Source organism: Danio aesculapii, chromosome 5, assembly GCF_903798145.1.
Source record: "Danio aesculapii chromosome 5, fDanAes4.1, whole genome shotgun sequence".
Classification (NCBI taxonomy): domain Eukaryota; kingdom Metazoa; phylum Chordata; class Actinopteri; order Cypriniformes; family Danionidae; genus Danio; species Danio aesculapii.
Window position 1 is genome coordinate 69,115,658 of NC_079439.1, and position 22,419 is coordinate 69,138,076.

Genomic DNA, 22,419 nt, shown 5'->3' on the forward strand with positions numbered 1-22,419 from the left:
GCCAGTTGCTGCCCGCATCAAATTCAAAGCTCTGATGTTTGCTTACAAAGTGACCTCTAGCTTGGCTCCTTCATATCTGCTCTCACTTCTGCAGATATATGTGCCCTCCAGAAACTTGCGTTCTGTGAATGAACGTCGCCTCGTTGTTCCATCCCAAAGAGGGAAGAAATCACTTTCCCGAACTCTCACATTCAATCTGCCCAGTTGGTGGAATGAACTCCCTAACTACATCAGAACAGCAGAGTCACTTGCTGTCTTCAAGAAACGACTAAAAACGCAACTGTTTAGTCTCCAGTTTCCTTCCTAATCTGCAACTGCCTCTCTGGCTATATTACTAACTGTGCCCTCTCTCTCTCTCTCTCTCAAAAAAAAAAAAAAAAAAAAAAAAAAAAATTTTTACTAATGCTTTGCTTCTTAGACTTTACACACCTGAAACTTGTCTATAGCACTTGTTCACTGCTGCTCTTATAGTTGTGTAAATTGCTTCCTTGTCCTCATTTGTAAGTCGCTTTGGATAAAAGCGTCTGCTAAATGACTAAATGTAAATGTATATATATATATATATATATATATATATATATATATATATATATATATATATATATATATATATATATATATATATATATATATATTTTTTTTTTTTTTTTTTTTTTTTTTTTTTTTAATATTAAATGTTTTTAATTCAACTTAACGTTCCCTAACATTGAGTTATTTTCTTTTATTTATTTAGTTTTACTCTATGCCACTCAGACTGAAGTAGAAAATGCAATTCCATTACTTACCATAAGATGGCGCTGCAACTCCACTGCACAAGAAAACACTATTTAAACTTTAGCTGGCACACTAAAGTACCAGGAGATGCTGCACTGGGCAGAGAGAAATACTACCAACCTATTAACGCTCTAATCCAGGTAATGATTTCACCTTCATTCCCCTATTAGAAATAAAGTGTTTGGGGATTTAAGCTAGCATAAAGCCAACGTGAGTCAATCCAAAATGGTATGTTAATGTATAACTGAGGATCAAAACATAGCCCACCGTTAGGAACTACAGTTGTTGTCAAGTAACTAAATAAACGTTTAATTTGCGTATATGCATTAATACCTTAGTTTATATCCCTGCTGAAAAAAACGGAAGGTGCTAAAGCTGGTTGGCTGCTTTTAGCTGCTCGACCAGCCTGGTTTTAGAGTTTTTGGACATTTCCAGGCTGGTTCCAGCTAATTTCAGCCTAGTCTTAGCTGGTCAGGCTGGGGGATGACCAGCTAAAACCAGCTTGACCAGCCAAAACCAGCTGTGTTTAGCTTAAACCGGCTGTTTAAGCTGGTTTTAGATGGTCGTCTTTCCAGCCTGACCAGCTAAGACCAGAGTTTAAATGGCTGGAACCATCCTGGAAATGGCCAAAACCCCTCTAAAACCAGGCTGGGTAACCAGCTAAAACCAAGTTTGTCAGCAGTAACGTTATTGTGGTAAAAGACGTTATTTTGTTAAGGTAGGGGTATATGCTAATCATTCTGACAACCTTATTATTGTTCATAGATTGTATATATATATATATATATATATATATATATATAATTATTGTTATATGAAATTAATTATTAATTTATTTTAGCTGCAACAGGGGGTCTAGAAGTGAGACATGCTGCCGGAAGTTAACGAGAATAATTTATATTATTACAACAGTACAATAATTACTGTTTTTACATTACTGTGAGGGTTGGGTTTAGTGGTAGATCTTAATAAAATACAATTAATGGGTAATTTAATAAGTAATATGAATAGTACTCGGTATAATTAATGTTTTTACTGTGATATGTATATATATATATATATATATATATATATATATATATATATATATATATATATATATATATATTTACACACACACACACACACACACACACACACACAGACACCATATATTGTCATTGTCTTATTTCTCACTCAATTTATTGTTTCACATGTGCAGTTGTCTTTTTATTAAATAAAACATTTATTCTGCAGCATATGTTTGTGTTACAATGACTCTGAAAAACTGATTTATACACTGTATAATACAAACTGTTGAATTTATTTCTTATTTAAGACAAGCACATTAAAATAACCCTGACTGTAATTAAATTACCTAACATGAGCAGTAATTATTTACTTAACTTTTTTTGGATAAGTAAATTCAATTTAATTTAAATACAGTAACATACTCTGTAACAGGGATTAGTTGTAACATTTAATTGTATTTATATGTTTTAATTTCAGTATGCCCATAAAGACCTTGGAAGTAAAGACCTTAAATCCACAACCCCCCAGATCCATTTCTTGGTCATTATCCTTATTTCATAATGTTACACCTGACCCTGCTGAAAATCATGGGTGTGCTACAACTAACCCAGACTATTTTGTAACACTTGACTCTCAGAATATATGCATGTTCTGTTTGTGCTGCAAAAACAAGCAAGAAACATCTATGTAATTTAATAGGAGACACTTGTAAGTAGTTTGAACTCCATAGTAAACTTTGAATACCATAGTAACTTAAATACTGTAGTGTTTTTGAACCACACTATAGTAAAATGCTTAAATTAATCTATTGCGGTAACTTTATAATTGCTTTGATAACATCACAACAACAATAATAAACATATTACCCAATATGGTTTTATACAACTATATATATTAAACTACAATAAACCACAGTTTACTGTAGTAAAATCTAAAGTATACTACAGTAATTATTACAGTATATCAGTTCATTAAAGTTAATACTACAGTATGCTGTAGTATTCATTGACAAAGTGTTGTAAACAACCTACTATAATACAGTATAATACACTTTACTTTAGTATGGTTCCCAAACACTAATGAATACTATAAATACTATACGACTAAGATATAGTCGGAAATGTAAAAAAAATATCCACATGAAAATATACTGAGTAACTTACTGTAGTAAATACTGTAGTATTTTTAAACCACACCATAGTAAAGGTAAATATATAGTTGATATTGTAAACAACTACTAAAGGAGCATAAACAGTTTACACAGTACTGTAGATTTCTACAACTGTAGGGTATATTAAACTACAATACAACACAGTTTACTGTAGTAAAAACTAAAGTATACTACTGTATTTATTACAGTTTATCAGTTCACTATAGTTAATACTTCAGTATAATGTAGCATCCATTAGCAAAGACTTGTAAATATAATCAAATATACAGTGTAATACACTAGTATGGTTCAAAAACACTATAATATTTACTATAAATTACTATAGTATTTTTGTAAGTAGTTTGAATCAACTGGCTTAAAAGATATAAGCTATCCACATGAAGATATATGGTAGTAACTTCCTGTAAATACTGTCGTGTTTTTGAACCACACTATAGTAAAGTGCTTAAATTAATCTATTGCGGTAACTTTATAGTTGCTATGATAACATCACAAATACAATAATAAACATATTGCCTAATACTGTTTTATGCAACTATATATATTAAACTACAATACACCACAGTTTACTGTAGTAAAAACTAAAGTATACAACAGCATTACAACACTATAGTACATGGGTCACCAATCTCGTTCCTGGAGGTCCAGTGCCCTGCAGGGTTTAGCTCTAACTTGCCTCAACACACCTGCCTGGGTGTTTCAAGTATACCTAGTAAGACCTTGATTAGCTTGTTCAGGTGTGTTTGATTAGGGTTGGAGCTAAAATCTGCAGGACACCGGACCTCCAGGAAGAAGTTTGGTGATCCCTGCTATAAATTACTATAGTATTTTAGTTTGAATCAATGCACTGGTTTGCAATGCACAAGTTTACTGTAGTAAAATCTAAAGTATACTACTGTATTTATTACAGGTTAACAGTTCATTACAGTATTCTGTAGCATTTAAGAGTTGCAAATACTGTAATATATGCAGTAGTACACTTTACTCTAGTATTGTTAATAAACACTATAGTATTTAGTATAAACTATAAATTACTATAGTATTTTTGTTTGAATTAATGTACTGGTTTAAAAGATATCAAAAATATAGTCGGAAAAGTAAAAAAAAAACACCCCCTTAAATATACAATAAAGTTACGATATTGTAAACAACTACTAATAACTACTAATAAACTAATAAACAACTATAATACAGTTTACACAGTACTGTAGTTTTCTAAAACTGTAGGGTATATTAAACTACAATACAACACAGTTTACTGTAGTAAAATCTAAAGTATACTACAGTATTTATTGCAGGTTAACAGTTCACTACAGTATTCTGGAGCATTTAAGAGTTGCAAATACTGTAATATATGCAGTAGTACACTTTACTCTAGTATTGTTAATAAACACTATAGTATTTAGTATAAACTATAAATTACTATAGTATTTTTGTTTGAATTAATGCACTGGTTTAAAAGATATCAAAGATATAGTCAGAAATGTAAAACAATGTTATGGAAATTTTATGAAATGTAATAATATAAAAATGTACTATAGTAACTTTTAGTAAATACTGTAGTGTTTTGAACCACACTATAGTAAAGTTAATTCTATAGCTGATATTGTAAAACAACAAGTATAGGAGCATAAACAGTTTACACAGTACTGCAATTTCTACAACTGTGTAAGGTATATTGAACTACAATACACCACAGTTTACTGTAGCAAAATCTAAAGTATACTACAGTATTTATTACAGTTTAACAGTTCACTACAGTATTCTGTAGCATTTATTAGCAAAGAGTTGTAAGTACTATAATATATACAGTATAATACACTTTACTCTAGTGTGGTTAAGAAACACTATTTACTATAAATACCTATAGTATTTTTGTAAGTAGATTGAATCAATGCACTGGTTTAAAAGATATCAGTGATATAAACAGAAATGTAAAACATTATTGTAACTACCCACATAAAAATATACTATAGTAACTTATTGTAAATACTGTAGTGTTTTCGAAACACGCTATAGTAAAGCTCTTAAATTAATCTGTAGTAACAACTATAGTAAAACACATATTACCCAATACTGTAGTTTTCTACTGTAGTTTATATTAAAATATATTAAATATTAAACTACAATATACACCACAGTTTACTAAAGTAAAATCTGAAGTATACTACAGGATATAAGTTCACTATAGTTAATAATACAGTATGTTTAACATAGTGATGTAGATGCTATAATACAGTATATTACACTTCAATAGTGTGATTGGGAAGCAGTATAGGTTTAAAAGATATCACAGATATAGTCAGAAATGTAAAAAAATAAATAAATAAATGCTACAACTACCCACATGAAAATTTACTGTAGTAACGTTTAGTACATATTGTAGTGTTTTATAACCACACTATAGTACAGATAATTATATAACTAAATAATTACAAATAATAATTAAATAACTCCTATTGTAAAACAACTATAGGAACTTAAACAGATTACCAAATACTGTAGTTTTCTCAAACTGTATATATATATATATATATATATATATATATATATATATATATATATATATATATATATATATATATATATATATATATATATATATATATATATATATATATATATATCCTATATTTTAACCTATATTATAACCTACTACAATACACCACAGTTTACTGTAGTAAAATCTAAAGTATACTACAGTATTCAGTATATCAGTTCACTATACAGTAGGTCACTATCGCATTCATTAGTAAAGAGTTGTAAATACTATAATATAGACAGTGTAATACACTAGTGTGGTTCAAAAACACTATAGTATATACTATAAATTACTATAGTATTTTTCTTCATGTGGAAATCTCCGGTCTTCTCTAGTTTAGGCCTGAAAGAGGGGGCGTAATCTAGATAGAGAGAGAGAGAGAGAGAGAGAGAGAGAGAGAGAGAGAGAGAGAGAGAGAGAGAGAGAGAGAGACTCTTCTGAAGTGGAAAACCTCGCTCTGCACTTTTCAATATACATTTTGTTATTTAAAAAAATGATGTTCACTGCAATCTGATGATATCCAGGCGGCAATCAAAAGCTCTTGAAAGTGACACGAGCTGCGTTAATGATGTTTCCATGCCTCAATAATACACTGCGCCCACTCTCAGAAGTGTTTGTGAGATCATTTGTTTAACTAAACAAAAATGCTGCATGCCGAAAACAATGAGGATGGTGATTTTTTTAAAGTTAAAATAAGAAAGATTTATTTAAATATGAATACAATTAGAGCATGGTTACAAATATTAACATACTGTTCTGGGGTGCGTCTCCGAAAACCATCGTTAGCCAGCTAAGGTCGCAAGTTCTGTTGTTACAAACATAGTTCATTGATTTGGCAATTTGGCAATTTGCCAAATCCATTGTTCCAACGAACATTTGCAAACTGCATCGCAAACTTAAATGCTTGCAACTACACCTCTAGAGCTGTAGTTAGAAACATAGTTCCTGGCTGTGTGCTATTCCCAGTTCACCCTCCTATGCCCTATTCGTTTAGAACATTCTAACATTCAAACTTGGAATGATTAAAAATAAATAAGCATTAAAGTCATCACTCTTAGGTGTAATTTGTTTTCAAAGTATTTTTACAGTTCAGTTTTAGCGATCTTCATGTTGACAATTGTGCTCCCTTCATAGTGCACTTTGAAAACATTAATGTCGTTTTGAATGCAGCCGTGGCTCATGACGAAAGCTATAGGTGGCCTATTATTTAAAAATTACGTGAAAACTTATCAAAATAAAAAACATAGCATGCGTTACTGCTTTTAATTTAGAGTATAGTTTATTTATTAAGTATCTGTACTGACATGGGCCTGTTGGTTCAAACATTTCTGCAGTGGTTTACATGTGTCAAATTGTAAAAGTATACTTTTACAATTTTTTTAAATCAATAAACTATGTCCTACTTAATAATAATAATCATCATCATCAATAATATTATTATTTTTAAAGTAGGATTTTCTTCATTTCCAAATAAATAATAAATACTACATTTCATTTCATAATAAATAGCCTCATTATTTATTTATTTATTTATTTATTTATTTATTTATTTATTTATTTATTTATTTATATGATTTATATATGATATTAGAATATGTGTTGGCTTTTATAAGTTAATTTTTATGTTTTAGAATATATTATGTAATGTTTTCAATAATGTTTGTAAAGGAAACACAGGCCTTATATGTGCCATTTACATATATTTCAATTAATATGGAAAAGCGAGTGCATGTTTTTACTAAAACTAATATTGGATTTTTTTAATGTGTGTGCGTGCAAAACAGTATAATTTGCACAAATAAATGATGGGGTTCTTCTCTAAAGTAGTTGTTCTCCACTGTTTAGAGCAGTTTTATGGGAGTTTTACGTTATAACTAACGTGGTTCAAATGATGGATGTGACAGAGAAACGGGTTTTGCGAAACACTCGTCACTACATCGTTCATTTCCCAAACGATGCATCGTACTATGATAGTTCAGCCATGAGTTACGCCGTTGTTTGGGAAACGCACCCCAGTTCGGGTACAGATATTGAATCATTAAAATTTTTTAAAAATGCTTTTCTTACACTCTCAGAAAAAAATGGTGCAATGTTGTACCAAAGAAAGTACAAACCCTTGTCACTGGGGCAGTAGCTTTTGATGGAGCAGAATTGTACCTTAAGACAAAGAAAGAAATTTGTACCATTGCAGTTTGTACTTTTAAGGACATGATTTGTACCATGGGAAACCAAATGTACCTTTGGTTTTTAAATCCTGCAGATACAATATTGTATCTTCATCAAAGGTACAAATCTGATCCATCAAGGTACCACTACAGTGACAAGACACTTTGTACCTTAACAGAGTCAAATGTGTTGCTTCAAGAACTATTTAAAGGCATTTTTCTAGATCTAAAATGCCTCAATTTATTTTCAGTAAATATAAAACATCAAATACATTTTTAATGCTGTTTTAAAATGCACCTTTTCCATTTACAATAAAGAATAAAAAACACTTTAACAGAAATCAAAAGATCTATTTTTTACTAAACATTTCACAACACTTTTCACAAAAACGTTACAGAAACACATTCTCCCATGTACAATATAAAACCAATAACTCTCCAATTTTCACACAATACCTTTGTAATCACTTAAAGGATAATTTAATTTACCAAATGTTAAAATAGAAATATAATTATGCAAAAGTATTGTAACGAGATATGAACAATGTTTGATTCGTTTTCCAATAGTAAAATGTCTGCATGAACACTTTGCATATGCAGGACATAATAATAATAATAATAATAATAATAATAATAATAATAATAATAATAATAATAATAATAATAATAATAATAATAATAATAATAATAGGTGGTTCATTCTGCTGTGGCAATCCCTGATTAATAAAGGGACTAAGCCAAAAAACAAAAACAAATTAATGAATAATAATAATAATGATAACAATAATAATATTCATTCATTCATTTTCCTTCGGTTTAGTCTCTTTATTAATCAGGGGTCACCGCAGTGGAATGAACCGCCTATTATTATTATTGTTATTATTGTTATAAGCCAAAAAGAAAACAAATTAATGAATAATAATAATAATAATAGTATTCATTCATTCATTTTCCTTCGGTTTAGTCCCTTTATTATTAATGAACTGTCTATTATTATTATTATCATTATTGTTGTTGTTGTTGTTGTTGTTGTTATTGTTGTTATTGTTTTCAGCCAAAAAGAAAACAAATTAATGAATAATAATAATATTAATAATAATATTCATTCATTCATTTTCCTTCGGCTTAGTCCCTTTATTATTAATGAACTGTCTATTATTATTATTATCATTATTGTTGTTGTTGTTGTTGTTGTTGTTATTGTTGTTATTGTTTTCAGCCAAAAAGAAAACAAATTAATGAATAATAATAATATTAATAATAATATTCATTCATTCATTTTCCTTCGGTTTAGTCCCTTTATTATTAATGAACTGTCTATTATTATTATTATCATTATTGTTGTTGTTGTTGTTGTTGTTGTTATTGTTGTTATTGTTTTCAGCCAAAAAGAAAACAAATTAATGAATAATAATAATATTAATAATAATATTCATTCATTCATTTTCCTTCGGCTTAGTCCCTTTAATCAGGGGGGACTAATCAGGGGCCACTAGAGCGGAATGAATTGCCAACTTATCCAGCATATGTTTTAAACAGCGGATGCCCTTCCAGCTGCAACCCAGTATTGGGAAACCCCCATACACACTCATTCACTACGGCCAATTTAGTTTTTTCAAATTCACCTATAGCGCATGTGTTTGGACTGTGGGAGAAATGCCAACTGGCCCAGTCGATACTCGAACCAGCGACCTTCTTGATGTGAGGCTACAGTGCTACATATTGCGCCACCGTGCCGCCAATTACAACAACAACAACAACAATAATAATAATAATAATGTGATGATGATGGTGGTGTTGATGACGTGCCGCCCCCCTCCCCATCCTCTCTGCTCACGCCCCCTCATTTCCAGAACGATTCCTTGTTATGACATGCCGGTAAAAGACAGCCACAGAGGTCTCTCACCTCGACGCTAAATTCAATCTAATGAATGCAGACCCCGGCGCTCTCGTCGCTGAAAAGAGGCCAACAATTTAGCAATTTCTGCTGCTTGTGACAGGGCTCATGACTAATTCCCATATTTAAATGTGAACAGGCAAAGCTGGCCCATTTGACGGCAGCCAAGCGCATTTTATCAGGTCAGAAAGACATCAATGGCACCGGGGGTAGGAGGTGGCTGGAACTGTTTAACTGTGCAAAATTCAATCAAAAAGAGAATTTAGAAGGCTGTGAAAGTTTGGAAAGCGCCGCTGAAAACATACAGGCGGATACGCGAGTGTTTTGTGTGTGTTTTTTTTAGCATTATTGTATGTCTTGTCTCTTTATATCAGTTTACAAGAGTTAACACTTGAAAGCGCAGTTCTAAGTCAGCCCTGTTCATTATTTCTCGACCTCTTGACATTGCAGGTGCAGATCCGAATAGCAGACTCTCTCCCTCACATTGTCTCTGTAGTATGGAGTGATTAAATTCTGCATGAACAACATCAAACTGTGATACTGAGTAAAACGCTCAATGAAGGAGGGGGAAAACACACCGAATTAATTTTAAGTTTGAAATGCTTAGCTGCTGTATTAAGTCTGTCACACTTTTCTTTGTGAAATGTGTGCTGGATAGCATTATTGTGTTGGGAAAGTCTTATTAGATATTTCCTGAAGTTGGAGGATTCTGTGACTGAGCAACAAAGCAGGGTCATGTCGATACTAGTGTTTATTTATAATAAATCCATACATTGTCAACGACTAACTTTATTATTTCTGCCCATAACTGCAATTCAAATTAACAAAATAAAATGTATATGTAATTAAATATATAAAAAGTTATATATATATATATATATATATATATATATATATATATATATATATATATATATATATATATATATATATATATACAAAAGCATAATTGAGTACACCCCCCAATTTTGAAAATGAATATTTTTATTAATTTCTCAGTGAATATAGGCAATGTATTTTGGTGCATTTAAACAAAACAGATTTATTTATTAAAATAATATTTTTGTCACCAAACAGATTTAGAAATTTAGAAATAGAAATTGATAATACAATAACATTCAAGCAAAATATTGCAAAAAGAAATAACAAGCTACAAAAATTTAACAAATTTAGATTTTTGAAATTTCTCTTAATTTTTCCTCTTTTTTAATTTTGTAATTGATATTTTTCTATAACATACATTTGGGTGTACTAGTTTTTGGACAATTATTATTTTGTTATTTTAAGTTATGTATGTATATATATACACACACACACACATATACATATATATATATATATATATATATATATATATATATATATATAGATAGATAGATAGATAGATAGATAGATAGATAGATAGATAGATAGATAGATAGATAGATAGATAGATAGATATTAAAATGACTGCAAACCTTCTTTAATGAAAAACATCAACAGAACTTGTGATGTTTTTATTGTTACCAAGTACTAGAGGGGAAAAAGGCATAAATAAACTATAATACAAGACTTGTGAGAGATATTTCAATGTCTAAATAATCTTCATAAATTTAAAACCTTTCATTTTTTTCTGTTTATCTGTACACAAAACGTATCAGATATTTTTTTTATCAAAAATTTAAATTAATTTTTTTCATGTGATTTTTTTTTTAAAGTTTTTTACACTTAAACTTGGGTAAAACTAAGTTAAAGTGGCTTGAATCTGTTAATCTGTGCGGTATCGAGTCTGAACTTGTACAAAAATATATTTCTTAGGAAGAAACTGCTAAAGGGGGAACGCTACAGCGAGGCACAGCCGCAAGGGGATTAATCGGTAAATTTACATTTATTAAACTGAACATAGGATATTTATTTTTTAAATAACTTTGTTTTATTATCCTACGATCTTTAAGTTCAAGTATAGCTAAATCTTCTTTGAGAAGGTGAAAAAAATATCAAGTTTAAACCTCGCTTAAAGTTTGTAGACGCGCTGCGAGCCACGCGATTCCCAAGAAGCTCTCATTGAGAGGCCACGTGTCCGTTTCCAAAGCCTCTCCAACTTAACCACCTCCATTGTACGTCTAACCCAGATCGGCAGCGTCCCTCCACATAAAGGGATTTGCAATTTCAAGATATTCCAGCTTAAATGTTTTTGACAGTTCCCTCGCTTTTGCCTCAGCCTGCTTATTTTAACTGTGCCAAATGGGTCACCTTGGGTAGCTGTCTGCGCGCAAAGGGCTTTTGCGCGCATTCAGTCCGAATTTTTTCCAACTTTCCTTGACAGGGAAACCAGCTGCTGGTCGTGAAAAGACGGCTTATTAATTGTCCTTTGTCATGCAGAATTGCTTGATTTCTAAAGAAACATACAAAGGCTCTTTTTCAGGATTCAAGTATTTTGTTTCGTGCGCATTTTCAACTCATCGAATCAGCTGCAGCGCCTCACCGTCTACCAGACTCAGGTACTGACGGCCTGCCTCTTTTGTCCGCTTTTAATGCTCTTGTAAATCGGGCAGACTGATTTGTTACAAGCTGCTCTTTTAATCTGATAGATAAGAGACAAGTCTAAGAAAAGCCGTAAATGAAAAATTAGTTGGAAGAAAGACAAGGGCGAGTCTGCTAGATGGGGGTCTGTTGACTCAAGCGGCCCTCGAGCGTCAGGCAAGCCCTCTCAGCAGCCCCTGTCAGGGTCACGTCAACAATTCGCCTTTCTTCCCCTAAAAAGACACTGTAGCCCTTTTTGCTTCAATGAATTGATCGGCGCAAAATTAAGAATAAATAAATTGAGAATTTGGAGCACCAGGCTTAAAACTCCCCCAGGGCGCACATACCCCCGGGCTATTGAGCGGATAAAGGGCGCTTTGCAGAGGACGCACGGTGCAAAATGAGACTGTATGGTGTAATTAACAAAATGGCCTAATCCTATATCTTCACAAATGCAAATATTAGAGTTTTGTTAAAATGTTTAAGTGAACAATTAAAGGAGCGTTTCCAAAAGCGCTCGCGAAGGCACAACAATGACTGGAATAATTTAGTAAATGCGCTGATCTTACCGGCTCCTTTGTCGAGGGCGATAGCTGATGATAAATTCCCAGCAAAGGAAATAACATTTAAAACCAATTTCGATTATTTAAATGAAGATTTAAAGCGCCGTGATAATGGAGCCGAGCGCGCGGAGACCCGCGTATGCGTGGCAGTGCTTTGCTAAAAAAAAATAATGAAAAACTCCAACTCTGGTGCGCATGAAGAAGATGCTGGAAAGGAAAATTCTGCAATTGCATTTTCACGTGCATAAAATACGTGTATTTTCTTTTACCTCACAGAACCAGCTTTCTTTAATGACTATGGATGTCGGCTCTAAGGATGATTCATTTTTGAAACACTGAGCTGAACAGTAAAATAGAAGTGCTATTAAAATATTTAGCAGGTGTCCAATTCATAGAGTTCAATCCAATTCGTCTTCTTAAACAAACACAACGAAATAACCGTTTCTGTCACATCAGCACGCATCACAAACGCAAATCACCATCATCACCAAGTGTCCGCCTAGACCCCTTTAAATAAATTTAAATACAAACATCGATTAATCTGTCTCGTTGACTCGCATATTTTATTCATTTGCGCATTATTGTCTGTGTATTAATACACTACTTGGGGTTTTATTAACCCGCTCTCACGAGACTGCTAAGAACCGTGCGCTAAAGGGCTCAGTGTTTAACGGAGAGGCCCCGCGCCTGGGGGACACCAGGCGCTTTCAGCTGCGTCCCCAGGGAATGCCACGGGGAACGCGATGAATAAGCGTCTCTTTGGACTTCTTGACGGAGATCGATCCCGAAGCACTTGAGCTGTAAATGCAGGAGAACGGAGATCTAGTGGTTTAGATAAGCGTAAATAGCGCACCCAAACTCTCACAACGACTGGAGAGATTTTCTAAATAAAAAATTGTGTTTTATTTGATCAGTCTTTATCTAAAATGCAACAGACACCCTATCTGTTACAGACAGGCACTCCTGTTTCATCTCTCTAAAGACCTTATAAATGTTTTTTAAAATTAGCTGGCGCGCGCTCTACACGCGCTGGTCATCTTGGTGAGCTTTAAATTACGCCTCGAAGCTGACTTCTTTTGTCTAAGATTTAAAATGTAGATTATGCGTGTTATATTTAAAATACATTCCATTTGAAATGTATAATATTGGCATTTTTAATAGACACGTTTTATGGATTATTTTAACTCCAATTGGTATTAAGCATTTATAAAGTGTCACATGTATATTTGCAGTCACTTATGTTGGAACTTTATTATTTTTTCTATTTTTTTTCCCCTTTGCCTATCTTTTTTGTTTGTTTTTAGGTGGGAGAAACAGAAGCGTCTGTATTTAATATGGTACGAATACGCGTAGAAGTATAACATCCTTTTCTTACTCTAAATATAGTTAAGAATTTTAAACAGAAGAATAATATGGGGAATGTGAAGAAGAATAGTGCTTGTCTTGATTTATATATTTGGTAAACCCAGCCTTATTAGTATGAAATAATTAAAAGGGTAATGTGGCTTTTGTTTTGTAAATTCATTAAAAGTTGTTCACCCAGCTTTAGTATTGCATTGCATAAAACATGCCTGCAAGATCAACTGACGCGAGACATCGTTTTGTCACTAAGAAATATTCTTTATTTTCAGCATTAAGGGTTTTTTAAATAAATAAATATTCTCATTACAATAAAAGTACAATAACAAATTCTGTCATCCAAGTGACATATACATCGGATACATCCCATATTTCCATTCTGTCACCAAAATGTGCTTAAAGCTACCCTGTACTCACCATACAAACAAAACAAAACAGTTCTGCATATACATATATATATAAAAAAATACAAATAGAAATTAAAAGGTAGGCAAATAAACTTTTCATTTTGGACCGCTTAGATTTTAAAAACCTTTTGGTGACAGGAATCATATTTGGATGCGGAACTATGGGCTTTTTACAAGTTGTTTTAAAAAAAAACTACAAACATTGAACATGTATACAAATATACAACATTAAAAGGGATACGCAGACCCCGAACATATATAAAGTTTTGTTTCTTCCTTTCTCGCTATGTACAGGTGACGGCGCGCGCAGATGCCGTCGCTTTTTGGCTGCATTCAAGATTCCACAGGTGTGGTGTACAGAGTCTTTTGAGGTGGTGGTCATGTTCACGGGCTGACGGACAGGTCTGCGTCCTCTTTTTCTGATGACGGGGGTGACATTGGGAGGTCATCCTCTTCCTCGGAGCACCGGGCGGAGGACAGGGACGATGAGCACTTGCAGTTGTGCGCGCCCGTTCTGTGGGAGCCGCTTTTGCCTTCTTTTTTGTGCTTTACGCGGCGGTTCTGGAACCAGATCTTGACTTGCTTCTCGGACAGATTGAGGTAAGTTGCGATCTCTATGCGCCGAAGTCTCGAAAGGTACATGTTGGAGGTGAACTCCCTTTCCAACTCCAAGAGTTGCGTGCTGGTGAACGCAGTGCGCATGCGTTTGCTGCTCTGAAGTTGACTGCTGCTATTTTCTGTTGAACAATAAATAAAAAGTTAAGTTGCTGATATTGCTGATTATAAATAAAAAGTTAAATACAAAGCTTTTTAATGCACTCACTCACCTATGGATATGCAGTGGAACTGTCGTGGATCTGGAACCGGATAAGTGGCTTGGTACAAGCCCGAGCCGCTGTTGAGGTTTACGCCGCTGGAGGTGGAGTGCTGTCTGGAGAGCGCGGAGTGGCAATACTGGGTGCCGAACGCTGGAAATGAAGCCTTGATGAGGGGCAGCGCTGGGGGAGATGGGTGAAGCTGAGAAGTGACGCACAGCGGGCAAAAGCACAGCAGACCCGCTTTTCGAGAGTGGCAGGAGCCGGCGGTGAGGCTGTGGAGAGGGTGAGACGGATGCACCGCGTACGGAAATAACGGAGGGCTGTTCTCGGTGCCCTTTTCGCTGTTCTCCCTCAAAATCAAGGAATCCACAAGAAAGGATCTTGGCATCTTGACAGCGCCGTGTGTCTTCACCTGATGTCTGTTAGAAAGTTTCAGTCTCGCTCGTATACCAAAGGCTGGATTGCAGAATGGTGCTGAGGAGAAAGTGTCCCTGCTTAAATAGTTGGAGAGCCAGTGCGCCCATGTGACGGTTACGCTACTAGCGGCTGAGAGCTCTCAATAGGGTTTTGTGCCTTTTCTCTCGGCATTCACTCTGCACGCTTCCCTATTATTTCACTTGTTAACTAAATGAACTGCATAATGTAGTCTATTCTTGTCAGCCCCACCCACACTGCAAGAGGCGGTACTGCCCCTTCTCCCTTTTAAAATTTCCCCTCTCTTTATACCATTACTCTTTAGTGTCGTTTTAAACTTTATTTTCTTTCTCACGCGATCACATGGACACTATTGCTCTTTTAATTAATTTCATTCAAAGAGGGCCGTCGTTTGTTCCGCGTGAACTCATTAGACATTCGGCGCATACGCCGTACGTCAGCAGGCTCATCGTCCCGGTTCCACCTGCGACTCAGCCCATCATTAACTATTATAACAATTACAGGACTTGTTTTCAGAGAGCGTGTTTCGGGAGTATTGAAAATATAATAATGACTGCATTATTTGCAGTCTGTTTGTGTACGCCACCGACGTGCCGTTTAGTTGCGCATGGAACATCTGCTGGGATCTTTCTTCGAACTAAACATTTTAATTCAGATACCGATATCTTTATTTAGGACTATCTTTCCAACATTTAATTTATATTTCATTTTTTCTATAAGGATGCATTATCCATAGTCAACATCTGAAGTGGCTAGCGTATTTCAAAATTGTTTTACACTATAAAAAAAGGATATGACAAAAAAGTTAAGGCAACAAGTATTTGTATGTTGCTTTAAGTTATTTTAACAAGTCTATCAGGCTTCATTTACATTTTAAAGTCATAACGTAATAGTCAGTTTGATTGATGTAAGTTGAGATGACTCCAAAATTTAAGGCAGCAACATCTTTTTTTACAGTGAATGTGTTCAATAGTTTTACGACAACTTTGATGAAAGGTTTTCATCCACTTCAAATGCTGACTACTGTATGTCATTTTAATTTTACTCTTATTTACATGCACATAAATAAAATGTCTAACTATTTTAAATCCATTTTTTATGATAACACTTTAAAATATATAAATAAGTTACAAGTTTGTGTGTCTATTATGAGGCAAATGTATCATTGCCAAACCTTAAAAAAAAAGGACGCGTCGCGTCACAACCTCAAAGCGATGAGGTTAAAAAACAGTGATTAATTCCTGCGCGCGGGCCCCCGCAGAGTCCGGGAAGGAATATATAAAAATAACCAGGTTTTCACTCTCCCAGCCCTTATTGAATGTCATTGTGGAGAGTTTTCAATGCGACAGAGAAAGGCTCGAATTAAAGTGTGTGACAGCGGCGGACAAAGTGGCACAAAGCCGACTCTGTCAGTGAGGGCCCGAATGCACGGCGAGTGAAAGCCCCTGCCCGCCGCGCCCTGATTGAATTAAGTAATAGGAAAACATTTTCTTTCACTTTAGGTTTGCTAAACAAGATGTTCAAAGGAAAAGGGGATTCTAATGCGTGAGTAAACAGCGAAATGTGGATTTAACGTCCTCTTTGGAATTTACTTTAAAGTTGGAAATAATCATCACACATGAAAAAATATTATAGTAATTTATACTATAGTGTTGTTGAACCACACTGTAGTGGTATATATTGTAGTATGTCCAACTCTTTATTAATGAATGCTACAACATACTCTCTATAGTAAATTTATAACTAAATAAATAAGTACTGTAGCTTTTACACAGTAAACTGTGGTGTATTGTAGTTTAATATACCATACAGATGCAGAAAACTACAGAATTGGGTAATTAGTTTGAATACTATAAAGATAGAAATAATCATACCACGTGAAAAAATAGTAATTTATTCTATAGTTTTGTTGAACCAGTAGTAACGTGTATTATTATAGTATCTCCAAGTATTTTTAATGAATGCTACAACATACAATCTATAGTAAATTGATCAACTGTAATAAATGCTGTAGTTTTTACTACAGTAAACTGTGGTGTAGTCACTGTAAAAAAATAATCATTTAGTCCTGACAGCATATGTTTTTAGGTCATTGTAACTAATTAAACAAGTTAATCATGTTCTAACTTAATTTTGTAAGTTACACAAGCAGTTTTAAGTCAGTTTAACATATTATAAGTTCAATGGACTCATATGGTTAATTTGATTCAGCTTAAAATTGAAGGCAACCAGGATCTTTTTACAGTGTTGTAGTATAATAGTTGCAGAAAACGACAGAATTGGGTCATTTGTTTATTACTAAAGTTGTATTATAGCAACTAGAATTACCACAACACATTAACTTAAGCACTTTACTATAGTATAATTCAAAAATACTACTATTTTATGTGTGTATACGCATATTATGAACAGAATACACTGTAAAAAATTATATGGTCTTGACAGCATATGTTTTTAGGTCATTGTAACTTATAAAACAAAGTTGATCATATTTTAACTTTTAGAATTAGTTCTAACTAATTTTATAAGTTATGCAAGCTGTTTTAAGTCAGTTTAACATATTATAAGTTCAATGGACTCATAAAGTTAATTTAATTCAGCTTTGTAGTATAATATACCATATACTATAGTATTTTTATGTGCCTATGCTACAATAATATGAACTGATTACACTGTAAAGAAATATCAGTTAGTCCTGACAGCATGTTTATAGCTCATTGTAACTTATTAAAGTTAATCATGTTCTAACTAATTTTATAAGTTATGCAAGCTGTTTTAAGTCAGTTTAACATATTATAAGTTCAATGGACTCATAAAGTTAATTTAATTCAGCTTTGTAGTATAATATACCATATACTATAGTATTTTTATGTGCCTATGCTACAATAATATGAACTGATTACACTGTAAAGAAATATCAGTTAGTCCTGACAGCATGTTTATAGCTCATTGTAACTTATTAAAGTTAATCATGTTCTAACTTAATTTCATAAGTTATGCAAGCAGTTTTAGATCAGTTTAACAAGTTCAATGGACTCATAAGGTTAATTTGATTCAGCTTTAGTTGTATAATATACCATATAATATTATATAATATACCGTATAATATTATATATAATATAGTTGATAATATAGTTGATGAAAATGACAGAATGGGGTCATTTGTTTATTACTAAAGTTATATTATAACAACTATAAAATTACTACAACACATTAACTGAAGCACTTTACTATAGTATAATTCAAAAACACTACTATAAATAGTATTTTTTCTGTGCATATGCTACAATAATATCAACACATTATACATATAGGCTATAGACCATTTCGAGGGATGTAAACAGTAACAATGGTCCTTATGTATTTCCTACATTTTGAATTTCCAAAGCTTCCAAGAATTCAAAAAGCACCACATATTGTTAAACAATGTTATGGCAGCCTTTTTAACATTAAGATATGATTAAATTGCCTCTTGTTACAGTTCTTAAATAGTTTGGTATCAAGCAGAAATGTTCACATTGAAATGGTCTATATAAGATAACACGGACGTGTTATTAATAAGATGAGCATTACTAAAAATAAAATCAACGGACGACATCCATGAGATGTTTCTGGATTTACGCAAAATGTAAACATTCAATTTGACGTCATTTTAATTCTTTCCATGCTGCCTGACACTATGCTTTTCAGCACTAAAACATCCAACTAAAACAACAGATTTGCAAATCAGACTTGCGCTGAAAGCTTTGATAAACTCCGTGAATGGATGATGGAGGCACCAAAAACACCACACCGTGCAGTTTATTGCACCATGTTTACGCGTTTCAGGTATACGCGTCTGACCCGAACATACGTTCAACACTGTTAAAATCATGCCGGGTACCACTGATGGTTCTTGACAAATGCAACAATTATTCTTGCCCCTTACTGTATATGCCCAGAACCAAGCTTAATAGAAAGCTCTTGTGTTCAGAACCAAGCCTCGAGCCTGATAATGGATTGTCCAGGTCCAAGCCATTTGTTTTATTTTTCTGAAAACCCTCCATCCATCCATCGCTCCCTCCCAGCAAACCTCACTCCACTGGAATCACCACTCGACTCACATAAGGGGTGTAATTTGGTTGCAACTTTGCAGCACCGACCGTAATAGTAGGTCTTTGCCGGACAAATTAGGAGCAATTAAACCCTTAAACAAGCGGCAGGTACAGAGTCACACGGACAAGAGCCTGTTATCCGATAGGGAGTGAAAGAGGGATGGCGAGATAGGGGGATTAAGCCTTTCATTTCCCTCGACGTCGCATGCCAGGCGCTCACCATTAACTAATTGAAGAGCGAGCCGTACCCGTGCCCCACCAGACCTTGTTTTATTCCAAGGCAATAATTACCAAAATGGCTTGATGATGTTATTATAATGTAAAGCGGACTTAATATCAAGACATTTTGCTTTATTTTGATAACAGCAATTACCGCCATTAGAGTCTCCTTGGGGATTAGTTAAACCTCCAGGAAGATCCTTTTATTGCTCAGAGGTTGTTCTGATGTCATAGCTCAGGAGCCTTTTTTTCTCTCTCTCTCCTGAATTCCTTAGGGGAAATACAAACAGAAACAAACGAGGCAATTAGTCTCAATTACCTCCGAATACATTTTGGTCTTTGAAGGATTTGTATGACGAGGAATGTTCGAATTGCGCATCAAAGCAGAGATTGAGATTTGGAATGCGTTCTGAAAACTCTTGGGTTCGTTATTTGATGTCAATGGATATATTTAAAGGGCTGATCATTAATGTCATTGAAATATTGGTGATTTAATGCCATTGGATATATTCAAAGAAGGGTGATTTAATCTTATTGGATATATTGAAATATTGGTGATTTAATGTCATTGAAATATTGGTGATTTAATGCCATTATATATATTGAACTATTGGTGATTTAATGTGATTGGATATATTGAAATATTGGTGATTTAATGTGATTGGATATATTAAAATATTGTTAAATATTGGTGATTTAATGTCATTGATATATTGAAATATTGGTGATTTAATGCCATTATATATATTGAACTAATAGTGATTTAATCTCATTGGATATATTGAACTATTGGTGATTTAACCTCATTGGATATATTAAACTATTGGTGATTTAATTTGATTGTATATATTGAACTATTGGAGATTTAATTTGATTGTATATATTGAACTATTGGTGATTTAATCTGATTGGATATATTGAAATATTGGTGATTTAATTTGATTGGATATATTGAACTATTGGTGATTTAATCTGATTGGATATATTGAAATATTGGTGATTTAATCTGATTGGATATCTTGAACTATTGGTGATTTAATCTGATTGTATATCTTGAACTATTGGTGATTTAATCTGATTGGATATATTGAAATATTGGTTATTTAATCTCATTGGATATATTGAAATATTGGTGATTTAATCTGATTGGATATATTGAGCCATTGGATATTTAATGTGATTGGATATATTGAAATATTGGTGATTTAATCTGATTGGATATATTGAACTATTGGTGATTTAATCTGATTAGATATATATAAACTATTGGTGATTTAATCTGATTGGATATATTGAACTATTGGAGATTTAATCTGATTGGATATATTGAACTATTGGAGATTTAATCTGATTGGATATATTGAAATATTGGTGATTTAATCTGATTGGATATATTGAACTATTGGTGATTTAATCTGATTGGATATATTGAACTATTGGTCATTTAATCTGATTGGATATATTGAAATATTGGTTATTTAATCTCATTGGATATATTGAAATATTGGTGATTTAATCTGATTGGATATATTGAGCCATTGGAGATTTAATGTGATTGGATATATTGAACTATTGGTGATTTAATCTGATTGGATATATTGAACTATTGGTCATTTAATCTGATTGGATATATTGAAATATTGGTGATTTAATCTGATTGGATATATTGAACTATTGGTGATTTAATCTGATTGGATATATTGAACTATTGGTCATTTAATCTGATTGGATATATTGAAATATTGGAGATTTAATCTGATTGGATATATTGAAATATTGGTGATTTAATCTGATTGGATATATTGAACTATTGGTGATTTAATATGATTGGATATATTAAACTATTGGTGATTTAATCTGATTGGATATATTGAAATATTGGTGATTTAATCTGATTAGATATATATAAACTATTGGTGATTTAATCTGATTGGATATATTAAACTATTGGTGATTTAATCTGATTGGATATATTGAAATATTGGTTATTTAATCTGACTGGATATATTGAAATATTGGTGATTTAATCTCATTGGAAATGTTTAAAAAAATCTAATATGTGGTTGCAAACAATTTATATGGGCTGAATTTAAACAAACAAATTAAATTTAGTAATGTTTAACTTAATTTGTTGGTTTAAATTCAGCCCATATAAATTGTTTGCAACCATTTAAAAATTAATTGTCCTTAAGGCTGAGTAAATATAGTGACTACATTTATATTTTGGGGAGAACTATCCCTTTAGCCTATAACTGTTTGGTAACTTGCTGGTTATTACTGGTTGTAATAATAAGTCATTGAAGTTCCCATGGTGCAGCACCTGCGATCTCTTTATCACTGACTGAGCGCTTCTGCTCGGGGAAGCTCATCCTCATTTGTTCTCTCGACTGGAGACCGACAAATAACTTTGACCTCCGTGGAGATGATGGAGAGACTGCCCTCCAGAGGACTGAGCTTTAATC

At 33.1% G+C, this 22,419-nt stretch overlaps 1 protein-coding gene across 1 annotated transcript; it reads right to left on the minus strand.

The window, feature by feature from the left end:
- Positions 1-14,258: 14,258 nt before the first annotated feature.
- Positions 14,259-15,663, minus strand: gsx1 (GS homeobox 1). Its single transcript, XM_056457110.1, has 2 exons — positions 15,219-15,663; positions 14,259-15,128 (listed from the first exon to the last, which is right to left on the minus strand). The coding sequence occupies exons 1-2, from the start codon at positions 15,595-15,597 to the stop codon at positions 14,776-14,778; spliced, it is 732 nt and encodes a 243-aa protein (XP_056313085.1). The 5' UTR covers positions 15,598-15,663; the 3' UTR covers positions 14,259-14,775.
- Positions 15,664-22,419: the final 6,756 nt, after the last annotated feature.

What these genes read in the sequence shown, in the direction of transcription:
- gsx1 (XM_056457110.1), bottom strand. Translation starts at nt 15,597, where the DNA reads ATGCCAAGATCCTTTCTTGTGGATTCCTTGATTTTGAGGGAGAACAGC. An exon ending in GTTCCACTGCATATCCATAG is followed by an intron (nt 15,129 to 15,218) that starts GTGAGTGAGTGC and finishes ATTGTTCAACAG; the next exon opens with AAAATAGCAGCAGTCAACTT.